General features: G+C 42.4%; 2 protein-coding genes across 2 annotated transcripts in view; both read right to left on the reverse strand.

Moving 5' to 3' along the window:
* Positions 1 to 1,904: 1,904 nt before the first annotated feature.
* LOC109478151 (insulin-like growth factor-binding protein complex acid labile subunit) lies at positions 1,905 to 4,801 on the reverse strand. The gene is made up of 2 exons (XM_019779638.1): positions 3,183 to 4,801; positions 1,905 to 3,017 (listed from the first exon to the last, which is right to left on the reverse strand). Exons 1-2 carry the CDS (start codon positions 4,739 to 4,741, stop codon positions 2,732 to 2,734), a joined length of 1,845 nt encoding a protein of 614 aa, XP_019635197.1. The 5' UTR covers positions 4,742 to 4,801; the 3' UTR covers positions 1,905 to 2,731.
* A 2,398-nt stretch (positions 4,802 to 7,199) lies between these two features.
* LOC109477986 overlaps positions 7,200 to 14,278 on the reverse strand; it is a 29,750-nt gene continuing 22,671 nt past the window's right edge. Inside the window, exons 3-6 of the mRNA XM_019779438.1 lie at positions 10,752 to 10,924; positions 8,709 to 8,960; positions 7,811 to 7,938; positions 7,200 to 7,257 (exon numbers count right to left, since the gene is read on the reverse strand). Coding sequence (XP_019634997.1) covers positions 7,200 to 7,257; positions 7,811 to 7,938; positions 8,709 to 8,960; positions 10,752 to 10,924 — 611 coding nt within the window. The remainder of the gene's footprint in view (positions 7,258 to 7,810; positions 7,939 to 8,708; positions 8,961 to 10,751; positions 10,925 to 14,278) is intronic.

Genomic DNA, 14,278 nt, shown 5'->3' on the forward strand with positions numbered 1-14,278 from the left:
TAACTATCAGGTCTCAATATTGCGCCCTTGGGAACTTTACACCAAATTCCCTACACGACTGAGGTGAACACGAGTAGGTACGAGTAGCTCTTACTCGTCTGTCAATATTCAACCTGACTGCGTTTAACTTTCAAGCTGAGAATCAGAGACACATGACCGTGCGGAAAGGATTTTCCGTGATTTTGTCCACCGCCTGCAGGGCGTGATTGATGAGATCGAGATTAATGACGGGGATTTTCTAACAGTGATCCCAGGATCAGTTTTTAATCCGGACTAATGACATGGTCGCCTATTTGATCCGCCCCTGTCACATCAGTGCTGAGGGTGACGGATGGTGTGATTATTTGTGTTCTGATTGTTTCTAGGAACCCTTCAGCGTGAAGGATGATGTGTATTAGGAGAAAATTGTGTGAAGATTTATGTGTGTATGTAGAACATTAAAACAGACCATTAGAACAGAACACAAGAACATTAGAACAGAACACAAGAACAGAACATTAGAACAGATCATTCTCAGAACATTAGAACAGATCATTGGAACTACTTACCTATTTGTACTTGTTAAGGTCATTGGAACAGGACACCAGAACAGAACATTAGAACAGAACATAAGAACAGATCATTAAAACAGAATATTAGAACAGATCATTGGAACAGAACATCGGAACAGAACAATAAAACAGAACATTAGAACATTAAAAAGTACAGTGTATAGTGCTCACAGGATCATTGTACCGGAGAAATTCTCCAAGAGTTTTTCTTCAACGAAGAGTGAACCGTGCCTGATGCTAGTCGTAACCCATTCAGGCATAAAACTAGATAGCCACGGTTGTGGATATGTACAACAGAAGACGACAGAATTCCGAGACACCGGTAACTACCGTATGTCCGGAAGAGTCGGAAATTACGCCGATGTCTGTTGTTTTGTCCTAACAAATCGTCCAATTATCCCAATAGGACTTTGAGGGTTTAGCGGCGACCAATGAGAAATGGACAACGGTCTGTCACATCCAGCAATCACCCTGTTGAAATCTCGTTTTTGGCTTTAATTGTAGAAAAATAATCGAAGTGATTACAACAAATCGCTATGGATGTTATCATGGCTCTGGAGCCAGACAGTGGGAATAGCGTCTGTTAATTGCTGTTCGATTTTTCGCTATTGCGTAGGAATTAAAGGCAACGCAGCGCTCTCTGTTGGTACTGGGTAAAGCCTAGTGAATAGTGGCTCTGCCTCTGGACCAAGAGGTTGGGAGTTTGAATCCCGGCTATTGCCGCTCCTCCGATCCGCCACGCTACTGGAAATGGCCTCAGTATTTACATGTAAGACTGCAGCCACTATATAGTAAGCTTCTGTTGTACCCAGAACCGTGCCTACTCGTATCTAGCTAGTTTTATGCCTGAATGGGATAGGGTACGCTAGATAGGGTTTTTCATCTCATCATTTCTTTGTATCCAACATTCGCAACCGTTTTCTCATCTTTGTTTCGTTCACTTACATGTAGCTATTAGTTCTTTGGCATCACGTATGATTTCTATAGGCTTTCGCAGATGTGCTTTTAAGTGTTGACCTTTACTGTTACAGCCCTTTTTTTATTCCAACATTTCATGACTGGACATGGTGACGGCACACTTAAGTTATATCAACTTATTTTATGCCATCACCAACGCAGATAGAGGACAAATACGGAACAGGACAATACTCATTTTCACTTGAGTTAAGTGAGGAACGTCGAGTAAAGTGCCTTTCCCAAGGGCATAAGATCGATGGCATGTCAGGACACGAACCCGGGACCTCTGGATTCCGAGTCGAGTACTCTGCCGCTACGCCACACGACACCACTATATGTTACAGCCCTTGAAACACTAATGACCAGCTAGCTAACGTCAACGTCACTTGAAACTGCTCATTTGTGGAGGAAGCTGAGTAAATGGATACTTGTCAGATTCCAAGTGCGTTTCAGTTTGTATCCTAATGATCCAACCACCACCTGTGCCCCGCGTAGGATAACTGTTGAGAATTATCGGGTAATGACTTTACGTGTTGTATTTCGACTTTCAACGTCAAGACAGCTGTCAAGTTCTGGTCTGACGTCATCACACAGGAAGCGACTGACGTCATTGATTCGGGGTGTTGATCAGAGTATCAGATTACGGTTTCAGTGACGTCATTAACGTTCTTATCAGGTTACATCAGGCTGGTGTTTTGATATGAGTTCCACTGCATCCTGACAACGTTTGATTTGGTATCTGTTGTATTCGTTGGTACTGCTAAAGCGCCATCTAGCTGTTTGAAAAAGAACCACAGGGGAGCATTCTAGTAGTGTTGTCTTCATCGTTTGCTACTGTCGCATCTATATGTCTTGTGTGATTTACATAAATACTTTTAGACAAAATGATTTAGAATTCTGGTCCCCCAAATAGTTGTTAATCTATCAATACTACTAATTGTGGCATCATTATGACTCGATACAAAGAGAACATGTTATCGGAGGGTTGAAGATTAGATACATTTGAAAAAGAAACAATAGTTTTCTTCAATAGTGGCTATTTTGTTATGGTTAAGGCTCAGAATTTGAATCTCCGAACTTCTGTTTCAGGCTTAGGTCTGCAGGCAATCGGCAAACGGTAAAAAAAACCCTTAAGGCTTTTGTTTACAACAGGGGCTAGATGGCCTGGTCAATAGGACAGAGTCCAACATGCACTCCCTTATCCAGTTAGTTACCCTAGAAACTTAGTAGGAAATTGCACTATCATGGCAATAGAGTATTGACTGGTCCTCTAATTGGCTGTTTGTAGTGTCGCTGATTTCTAGTTTGTGAATCTGTTCAGCCTTCCCAAGGTAGTTGGCCGCCGTGCAAGTGTAGCTCCCGGCATCCTCAGCGACAGCCGACCTGATGACGAGAGTTCCGTCGTCTTGTACGTCATATCCGGGATACTGGGTGAGGTGGGGGGAGATGACAAACCCTCTCGGGGTGGTCCAGAAGAGGTGGGATGTCGGACAGCTTAGCACTGTACACCTGGACAGACAAAAAAAGAAAAACCTTGCAAAATGTAAAAAAAAGTTATCCTGTCCCGACTGTTTGTTTGTCATCGAGACATCCCTATCAAAGTAGCTTTGATGCATGAATATGTCTTCCAATTTATTATCTACTATAAGAATCATATTCATATGAAATACTTGCTTCAGTTTGGCGGGTTGGCCGACGGCAGTCTTGTTGTCACTCCCCGAAGTGTCGACAGAGGGCGCCCCTTGATGCTCACAGTCACAGGTGAGGTTCGCCAGAGGGATGTCTCCAAGATTTTGACCTTTGTACTTTTCTGGGCCAGAGCAGTGAATATTGGTGATAACCGACTGACCGGGAACGTTGACTGCCTGTGAAAATGGTTTCATCTGACAGTCACAGTACCAAGGATTGCCCTGGTCCGCGTAGAGGTAGAACGGAAAGGCGCGGTCATATTTTAAGAGATCCCCCGGCAGCCATGTTAGATTGTTGTTGGTCACGTCGATAGAATGCACACCTTTTAGACCGTGGAACGCAGCAGGATCAATGACCGACAACTTTGCGTTGCTTAAGCGTAAGCTGGCGAGTGTTGTCAAGTTTCCAAACGACCAATCAGGGACGTGTACCAGTGGATTTCCTGAGAGGTCAAGTTGGGTCAAATTTGTGAAGGGACGAAGAGCTTTCTCGGGCACCTTGGCTAACATGTTATCGGCGAGTTGAAGATTAGACACGTTCGACACAGAAATAAAGTCGTTCTCTTCAAGAGTCGCTATCTTGTTATGGCTAAGGCTGAGGATTTGAATCTGCTTTACCGCATGAAGTGCCTGAGAGGGTACTTTGCTAAGCTCGTTGTTTTCTACCCTGAGTTCCACCAAACTGTGTAACCCGGCCAGCGCGTCAGGTGCAAGTCCGCCATGTTGGATTGCGGACACGTTCGAAATGTCCAGCTTCAAAAGGAAGCTCAGAGATGCGAATTGCCCACTGGGTAGGCTCTGTATGGGGTTATTGGATATGTCCAGAATCCTGGCATGTTTGATCACGTCCAGTCCTTCAGGTACGGACTGTAGTCGGTTATTACTTACTGAGATTTCTGTCAGTAGGGGCATACCATCAAACGACAGCTTGGTCAGACAATTGTTGTTCAAGTTCAGGGTTCCCAAAGATCGAAGATTCACCAATGCACCGCCCGTGTCTTCAAGTTCATTGTTGCTTAAATCGATTGAATTTAACATACCTAGGTCCTTAAAGTCATCCTCATCAAGGGAAACAATCGCATTTTCGTTAAGGGTGAGTGTCAGCAGATTTTTAAGCCCAAGCAAAGCACTGCGAACAGATGTTAGCATATTATGGTCTAGCATGAGAAAAAGCATCTCTGCTTGAGTTTCGAACGCGCGGGGCTCAACAGATTTTACCTGGCTGTTACTGAGATCCAAAGTCTGGAAGTTGGAGCTTCCGGTAAAAACTTTGGCACCAATATTGTCAATCCTATTCTTGCTGAGATCCACATCTAATAGGTTCTTCAGATTTGAGAAGGAACCAGGTTGTAGCTCCGACAGACCAGCGTTTTGGAGATCAACTTCCCTTAGATTTTTGTTTTGCGAAAAGAAACTGGCTGGGATCGTTTGGAATTTGTTATTCTCAGCAAGGAATCTGGTCAGGTTTTTGATATCTGACAGAATGAGAGGATCGACTTTGGTTAGAGACAACCCCGGGTTGCTTGACAGTGAGAGCAGGGACATGTTGGTGAGGCCTTCAAAAGCACCGGATTCTATGGTCGATATCTGATTCTGGTCCAGAATCAAACCTGTAGGAATGAAGCATAATGCCGTAGTCAATGTAAAACTTTCCCAATTGCCTTAACAACATAAGATACCAAGAATCTGAAACTTTACAATACCTGTTTGTTACTGATTTACCCAACTATCCCTTTTCCTCTTTTTAAAAACAAATCGTTTTGTACCAATAAGTTTGTGTAGCTTGCTGAAGACTCCTTTTGGTATGGTTGTGATCTTGGTTCCCTCTACATCTAGATACACTGCATTGGGTGGGATGTTCTTTGGAAAGTGCTGTTGAAAAATATGTAAAAAGCATCAGTGTTGTGGTCATATGATTCAACCAATTTGGCTCCATTGCCAGTAAGTACAGCAAGGAGCGACAGCAATAAACAATAAACTTGAGTAAACTGGACGAAGTCATTTGGACATCATTAATATTATATTGTTCTATTAGATTGGCTAGATAGCAGTGAAAAAGAAGAAGAGAGAAAAGAGTATGAGGTTCCAGTCACAAATAGACCATGTTACCTCAGAGATCATGCAACTCAATGCTTAGTGTTTATAATTTCCATAGATTAATGGTTGGTTCAAGAAAGGTGCCCACAAATCAAAAAGCCTGAAAGCCCATTCATTATGTAGGAATTATCAAAGTGTCAAACAGAACACAAGAAAGGAAGAAAGCCAACTAGAGAACTGGGATCCTCACATGCTGAAATTTTTACAAGCAAACATAACATCGTTCAAAGGGTCTTTGCAGTACCAGGGCCCGGTTCTGTGGAACCAATTTTCCAGATAGCAAAGACAGCTCCCAACTTTAACATCTTTCAAAGAATCTCTGTGAGAGGAAATTGCAGCTATCGACCTATATATGGACCTGAGTGGCAAATGTTTTACTATTGTAATGTATATTGAGTTGCGACTGTAATGTATATTCTTATTGTGTGTTTTCCCATGTATATTATGTATTTTATCCCAGAGATACCAGAAAAACATGTCAAAAGACCTGAGTGCACTCCTCTGGTAAAATAAATGAAATGAAATGAGAATGTACCGTCATATCCTCGCCACCACAGGCGATGCCGTGAGGTCCCAGCTCGCCACACTCGCACTCGGGAGGGCATGGGTACCGGACAGAGGAACAGGCAACGGCACACAGCAGGATGGTCAGCAGGACCTTCATCTGATGAGGAATGACATAAGGGTTGAAACAAGCATTTTTGTTAGACTGGCTTGTTCAAGCCCACTCGCTTGCCTAGTTCTAGAGTGATAGGCATCGATATTGGGGACACTGGGGTCACACATTCAACATATTGGCAGGCGGGCTACATTGCACAAATAACCAAACAAACAAACAAACATGCATAATTACCACAGGCGCACAAACACACATACACACACACAATGGCACACAAACACACATACAGTGGCACACACACACACACACACACATACAGGCACACATGGTTGTGTGCAAATACCATGCCTCTCACGCATGCATATGCGTTCTGAAAGCTGGGCAAATGCGATATTTCAAATAATCCACTGCATCTTACCTATTTTTAAGACGCTAAGCATGAGCTAAGAAACATAAATATTTCAATCTTCACTCAGAAGGAACAAGTTGCGACTGCAATAGCCACCAAATACAGCATATCACCCACCTTGTCGTGAATTGAAGATACCAAGGGTTTGCAGACACGAGACGTACTATTGCCTTGGACTTTGGTCGCCCAAATGTGCTCACGCAGATCGGCAAACACAACAATGTTTACCTTGCCACGATGTAAGTGACCCACAGGTCACTTATCACGGTAGTAGGTAATTAATAATTAAACAACTAGATCTATTGCTTACAAAACAGTTTTATCTATTAAAAGACATATAACGATTTAAAACAATTGAATCTATTGTAATATCATCATCTATGAACTCACAAAAGACGCGGAAACATATACCGAGTACAGTATAATTTATTCATTTGGTGCAAGAGACATATAAAATCCACAACGACATCTATCTACACTTGAGATCGCATATATACAGCATTGAATATCAAATACCCTTTACCGGTACAATATAGGTCTTGTCTAAGAAGACCTCACCGCACCCATATAACTTAAGAATGTACAAGAAAACATTAAAGACAATACTGTACAGTTACATCCAGAATATGTTAACAAGAAATGCTGCGTTTAAACAGTTTCAAGGCATTGAAATTATGGTTACGACATACATATATGGTTTGTTTTATCGTTTTTAAACTTTCTTGTTTACTTTTACACCATTTATATTATAAGATTCTTATTTGGGGAATGGTGGAACTAAAAGCTTGAATTATTCAATAGTATTGCATTACGTATCTGTACATAGTTAGTCGCACCAGAGTGTTACCGTCATATATGCATTTTTAGTCAAGTTTGGGTCATAATTTGAATATCGCCATGTCTCGCCATGTCTCGCGAGATCCTGTACACTCGCGGCTGTGTACAAGCAAGGGAAGAAAGTTCACAACGTAGTATTTGGAATTATTTGAAACAAATGCGTGCTAATAGGAAGAGACCTTTTACAAGCGGAATTAAAATTGCAAAATGTTGGGTTTGTGTCAACGAGTAAAGACTGAAAGTACGCAATGCGTCGATGCATGTTATACAACAAGGTAATGAGTTACACAAGACAAGAGTTACTCAAGGAACTGGATAGATTCCGAAAACTGTTTAATGTTTCAAGTAGCATCCACTTCTTTTGTAAATCACTGATGAAATGTAGTGGATATTACTTAAAACGTCTGACAGCTATTGAAATCTATCCAGTTGCTTGAGTAACTATTTTCTTGTGTTTAGCTCTGAATGTTTTACAGATATCGATAAAGACATAAAGTATAGACTGGTACTACTTATGGCAGTATCAAGTTAAATATACAAAATATCTCTGGACTAATTAAATATGCGAGTTGCCATGACAACCTATGACGTCTGTGTCCCGAACCACTTGACTAACCAATAGCCTGTCGGAAGGGTCTGGCATCCCATGTACCCATGCTTCAGCTCGTGGTCCGAATATGGCGGTATGACGTCACAGGGAGCGCCAAATATGGTAGTGTTGGCGACTCCCGGGGCGCCCTCCGCCATGTCGACTTGTGACGATATCCAGTAACGGGAGAACTACAGAAACATAAAAAAAAATATTTTCTTTTGAAAAATATGTAAAAGACGTAAAGAAATGGACATCTCAATTTACCATAACTCAGACATTTGCAATGGACATTCATTTTGCCATTTATCTATGGCGAAATTAAATTCGTAGCCTTTTGTACAGTAGATGTCGGATCAAGCAGTCATGCGTACTCTGCCGTGTGACTTTTCGCTTGTGTAGTTAAATATTTAACCGCTAGGTGGCATAAGGAAGCTGTGAGGGTTTCACCTTAGATGGCAAATGTTGGTAACGTGTTTTTTTTTTCGAAGTAGTAAGAAGTGAATGTAAATAGTAGTTATAATGTTTGTATTTTTTTCTATTTGTATATAAGAGGAATCCGGGAAGAGTAGTGAATGCATTGTATCAGGTTCTGTATCTGTATCTGTATAGCCAGTATAACCGCCTTTCGGCGTAACACACCAGCTTCGCAGGCACGCGGCGCGGCGGCAGCTGGCTATATTACACCGATCGACTTGTTACACCTAACCCCAGAACTTCTAGCTCTTTGTTTAAAGCTATCTAATGACAATGCCCCTACTGTACTTGGTGACAGCGAGTTCCACTCTGCGATACTTCTAGGAAAGAATGAATTCTTGAACACCTCAATCCTTGGTTGATAATGTTGGTACTTGAAGGCATGGCTATTTCTTGTTCTCTTCTGGGCTGGTATTAGGTACTTAGTAGTTGACTGATTGAAGGTTCCTTAAACAAATCAACAAACAAAAACAAACAAACAAACCTTGTGTATCCTGCCGACGCATTCTGTATGAGAAGCATTCACCCATCTCATGGTGAACTCGGTGTTCCACGAGTACTCGTTCGCCTTGCTACTGACGAACACGGCAACGTTCGTGTGTCTTCGGGACGCCCGAAGTTTGTCGACGAAGGAGCCCGAGTAGCTTTGGTCCACGAAGACGAGGACTCGTCGGGCCAAGCAGTTCTCAATGTCCTCTAGAAATTCTGACACCTTGTAAGACTCAGACTTTGAGGCCTGAAAAAGAGAGACCACGGAATTAAACAGGCTTCACAGTATAATTTCTAAGTAGATCCAACGGTGGCAAGACAGTATTCATTGGCCACCGAAGATCTGAGGATCTTTTGAAAAAGGGTGTCTTTGTCGGCTCGTTGCGCGGCTATCAACTGCAGTACGAAAACAAGAGTTTCACAATCTCATACCTTCGCCAAATGATGTTAACCCTTGCGGGTGACGAATTATACAATTTTAATCATTGATTTTGTAAATAAGAGCCTCATTTGCATGGATTATATCAGTTGATCATATTCTCCATCCAATGACAGCCTTATCATAAGAAAAAGGCTATTATAGCACTTCCTCATAAATTATGCAAATGAGGTGATGATTTGAATAAATTATGTTTATTGATGTTCACCTTCACTTAACTTCCAAATGTGGCAAGTATGAAATTTGGGGTGCAGCAGTTACAACTATGGAATTATAAGAATTTGCCATTAATTATGCAAATTAGGTCCTCATTTACATAATCTATATCTTCAGATGTTTTTCTCGTTCTCAAGTAGATGTCACAAGTGCTTCATAGTTCTATTATCGAACAAAGCAGATTTATAGAATTTCCTCATTAATTATGCAAATTAGCTCCCGATTTGCATAATTGCCATCTGATTATGTCAAGCATTCCTTCAGCTACCTACATACCAAAAATCACGACAATACGTCGACCGGTTCTTGAGTTATCGTCCTTCAATTTTTTTTCAACAAATGCTCCTGCAGTTCCAGAACAAACGGCTAGGGGGCCCAAACTCACGTCACTTCTTCCCTAGCCCAAGAGCTTTCTACCACCCAAAATTCGTGACCCTAGCATGTCCAGATCAGGAGATATCAAAACCGGAAGTTCTGCTGCAGTACCAAGGAAAGTCGCCAGGGGGCCCAAAATCTAATCATTTCTAGGTCTCATTAAGACCTACCCACCTACCAAGTTTCATTCCAATCCATCCACTGCTTCTCAAGTTATCTTGCTAAACCACACACACACACACAAACACACCCACACACAGACAAACGCTACTGAAAACATAACCTTCTTGGCGAAGGTAATTAGGGGGACTAATGGTCATAGGATATTGGCATTTTCTTTCACAACCAGTTAAGACTCTGACGGTGTCTGTCAGACACCTTCCTCAGACATGTCAGAGCTTCTGATTGGAGTTCTGCTTCTTGCCGCTATATAGCTCGCCGCTATACAGCTTGCCGCTATCTTGCCGCTATATAGCTCGCCGCTAGCTCGCCGCTATATGTAGCCCGCCGCTATATAGCTCGCTCGCCCAATGTATGTAGCCAGATTAAGTGAGAGTCTTCGCTGGTTTTGTAAAAGAAAATCCCAATAACCGTGTAAAAAGTCTTTCCTTAGTTTTCTATTGGCCCATCATTCGGTCTAAGTTGGTAGATTTTAACCCTGCTGTCTTTATGGGAGCTTTAGAGTTTCTTGAAGTTTTCGGAATCATTGATGATGATATTGTATTGAACATGTAATCACCAGACGTGGTGACGACACACTCAAGTTTCTTCAACTTATATTAATGCCGCCACCAACACAGGGGACAAATATATGACAGGACAATACTCATTTTCACCTGAGCTAAGTGTAAGTCGTGTCAAACGCCTTTCCCAAGGGCACAAGATCGGTGGCATGTCAGGACTCGAACCCGGGACTCTTAGTTCCGAGTCGCGCACTCTGCCGCTACGCACCCCACGACCCCACAGTAGTTTGCCTAAGACTGTAAGCAGGTGAGATAAATATCGTACCTGTCCGTCGCCATCTTTGTCCCAGAGTAGCATCTGCCCGTCGTTAGTAGCGGGACTGTTCAGGTAGATGACTAGCGTCTCCACACAGGTGGGGTGGCGGCAGGTGTTCACGATGTAGTTCCGGATGGACAGCTTGTGGGTGGCGGGGTACGCTTCTACAGGGGACTCTCCAACTGCGGAAAGACACGGGTCTTGTTAGTTCAGCTTAATGAGATTCAAATACAGATGGATACTAGCCTCTACTAGGCTTCAGAGGTTTTCAGAAGGAACTGAAAAGAGTACAATTTGGTCAAATAGACAGGCCTCTACAGGGGACTCTCCAACTACGGAAAGAAGTGAATCTAATGAGTTCAGATCAACATTAGCTTCAAATACAGAGGGATACTAGCCTCTTCCAGGCTTCAGGAGCAACTGGGAAGTACATATACAGATAGGCACCATCGGGGCTAAGAAAAGAAGCAAGCAAGTCTTGTTAATTAAGGTCAAGGAGCTTTTAGCAGGCTTCCGAAGAGTAGAATTTGGTCGAATAGACAGAAAGACTTCCACCGGCTGGAAAGAATAGCCAGATAACGACATAAAATTCACAGTCATATTTTAAGAAATCTTCAAAATTCCGGTAAGTATATGATGTATGATGTTAACAACGACTGCTGTGCTGACAGTTTCATACATCACATTAGCAGCAATGTCGATATCAAAATTATGATACACAATACACTGATCACAGGCTAAAAAAACTATGTGAGTTATAGCTGCAAAACACAAAGGCAGATTTAAAAAAAAAATGCATGATCTTCCCCGGGAGTAATGATAGTTTGTGCGATACAAATTGCCCTGCTATCCACTATCGTCAGTCGTATCAAATTTTCTCAGTCGTGTCCCCTACAAAAGTGCCGATTGGGCATCGAGTAACGATCAGCCTGCCCGGTATGTACATGTACATCTTGTACGCCTAGTCTCCACCAGACTTCTTTTGCGGGGTGAATAAATCGTAGAAATCGGCCTAAAAAGGGTATTAATTGGCCAGATAAGGTAGCCGGCAAGAGAAGCTCCATTTCCCCGCTCTTGCCGGCTATCTTCTCTGGCCAATTAATACCCTTTTTAGGCCGATTTCTACGATTTATTCACCCCGCAAAAGAAGTCTGGTGGAGACTAATGTACGAGGCAGATCGGCATTAGTGTTGCATAATTGGATCATTATCGGATTGCCATTTCAATCCCGTAAACAAAGGCAGACCGACACATGTCAGCACTCAATTAAACAGGCGGCCCGCGGGCGAGGATTCCCCGGCATGCTTTGGTGAATACTGGAAGGGGGAGGGGGGCGGTTTGACCTTTATTTCTGGGGATCGACACAGAGAATTTCATTTTCCTTACATGTTTCTACAAACCAGTTTTAATCAATCCTGCAGACTGCTAATTTTGTATAATCAACAAGAAGCGAGAGGAAACTGAAAATTCACTACACGGAGGTATTGGGTAGGGGGTCACTTTAATATTACATAGCACCTGCAACATTAGTATCGATACGACATCTTTGTTCGAACTGCTACGACTACTTTCAGGACATATTCGTCTCGAATGCGTCGTTTTATAGACATATACAAATCTAAAACTTTACATTTTAGTTGAGAGTCTGCAACAATCGTCCGTTCAACCAAGTCCCAATAGGCGACGGTATTAATCGCGTGTTTACAGACTTGTGTGGTGTTAATCCGCGAAAATGCGGCACAACATAGACGCTGGGGCTCTAAATAAAGTACTCTCCAAGCAGAGGTTTATGCTCTGCCTTCTCATTGGCATTTTTTCTAGAATTTTCTTTTTTGTAGTTGTATCTTTTTATAAAGTCTCCGAAGTTGTATCTTGTGTATGGCATTATTACACACAATAATATGCTATAACTAAGCCCATCATACATGGCTAATTTGATACTGTCTTGCCAATTTGATACTGTATTTAATTGCAGCCACAAAAAGATGTGCCTACAGATTAGTTGTAAAGCTCGGTACAGCAAAGCCCGGTAGTCAGCTGTAGGCCCCCCTCGGGCGGTTTGGGCGAGCCGTGTTTGTTTTTGTACTGATCCGAGGCCACAGGTGTTGGTTGGTGGGTCGGCAGATGCGAACTGCTCACGGATGAAAGGGTGTCGGGGGCCTTTTGAAATTCATCCTCTGGGAATCCGAAATAAGGAGAGGAACAAGAAAGAACCTAGCCTATGGCTAGAAATATTAATGACTAGAAAAATGAGTTAGATTTGATAAAGGAACATAACAATATTTTGGAACATATTCCAAAGCACTAAAGTTTTATATGAATGCCATGTGTAGGTATGTAGATTTTATCACACAATAATGTTATAACTAAGGCCATCACTACGGAGTTACATGTTATAACTAAGCCAAACATTACAAAATTACTGACGTATATAAATATACATTGCTTCGGTGATTATTACACAAAGAGTGACTCAGGAAAAATAGGTTAGCAAGCTGGAGAAGCTACAGTATTTTTCCCTTAAGTTTATTTACTACAATTGTGGTTACTCTACAAATACTGTGGCTTTACGCCTGAAAAGCACAACATCCACCCCCCCCCCCCCCGTGCGTTCGCGCATGGCGAGCACGGTCAGTCACCGCATCAAAACAAACACACCGCATCAGAGCAAACATCCCCGCTCTATTGATTCAACCCCTGCCCGCTGTATCGCCTTTCTACCCAGCCGTACTTGATCGTTTGGACGGGCGTTTGATCGCCAACGCAGGGGGGCAGTTCGGTTCTTCTTCGTTAGCGACAACCTTAAGCCTTTCTCAGAAATGCGTCTCTATTACCAAGTATATGTAGATGTATTGAACGTAGACTCCACTGCTCTAACACCAAGGGCTTAAATAGTATTGAGAACAGAAAAAAAAATTAGCCAAATAGGAAGAATACTATAGCTAGTAACTGGCCTCTACCAGGCTTCGGGAGGCGACTGAAAGAGTAGAAATTGGCCAAATAGAGAGATAACATGCCAGGGTCGGAGTTAGTCCTCACCAAGAGAACAGTTTGTTGGCAACCTGTACTCTCTAGCGGACCCTCCCTCGGCATGTTATCTCTCTTTTTGGCCAATTTCTGCGGATGATCAAACTAACGGTGGACCCACTGCCCTGGCCAGTCAGACCGTACTTTAGCCGAATTCTACTATCCTAACTCCCTTAGAAAGGCCTGGTGGAGGCTACACAAAAAGCGGAAAGCTCTTTGTTAGTAAATGATGTTTATACACGTGCTTAAATAATCACTCTGTAAAGGAAACGTTTATAGGAGATAAATCTTGCTAAAACACTCAAAAGGCTGTCCTGGAACAAAGATCACAAAGCGAAATCTGCATGTAACAAATCATTCTACCAAACACTTACATGTGTGTGTGTGTGTGTGTGTGTTTGTGCCAGGGGAGGGGGCGTTATTTTAAATGTCAAGTGTTTGGCCATATATATCGTTGGTATACTTCTTTGTTTCAACTCTACGTTTCTACTGTGCAAGGGTGGGTCGAT

This window comes from Branchiostoma belcheri, unplaced genomic scaffold (genome assembly GCF_001625305.1).
Source record: "Branchiostoma belcheri isolate BF01 breed outbred unplaced genomic scaffold, Haploidv18h27 scaffold42, whole genome shotgun sequence".
Lineage (NCBI taxonomy): Eukaryota > Metazoa > Chordata > Leptocardii > Amphioxiformes > Branchiostomatidae > Branchiostoma > Branchiostoma belcheri.

Coding starts and splice junctions, on each gene's coding strand:
- LOC109478151 (XM_019779638.1), bottom strand. CDS start 4,741: ATGTCCCTGCTCTCACTGTCAAGCAACCCGGGGTTGTCTCTAACCAAA. Junction 3,018..3,182: donor GGCCAACCCGCCAAACTGAA/GCAAGTATTTCA, acceptor TTGTCTGTCCAG/GTGTACAGTGCTAAGCTGTC.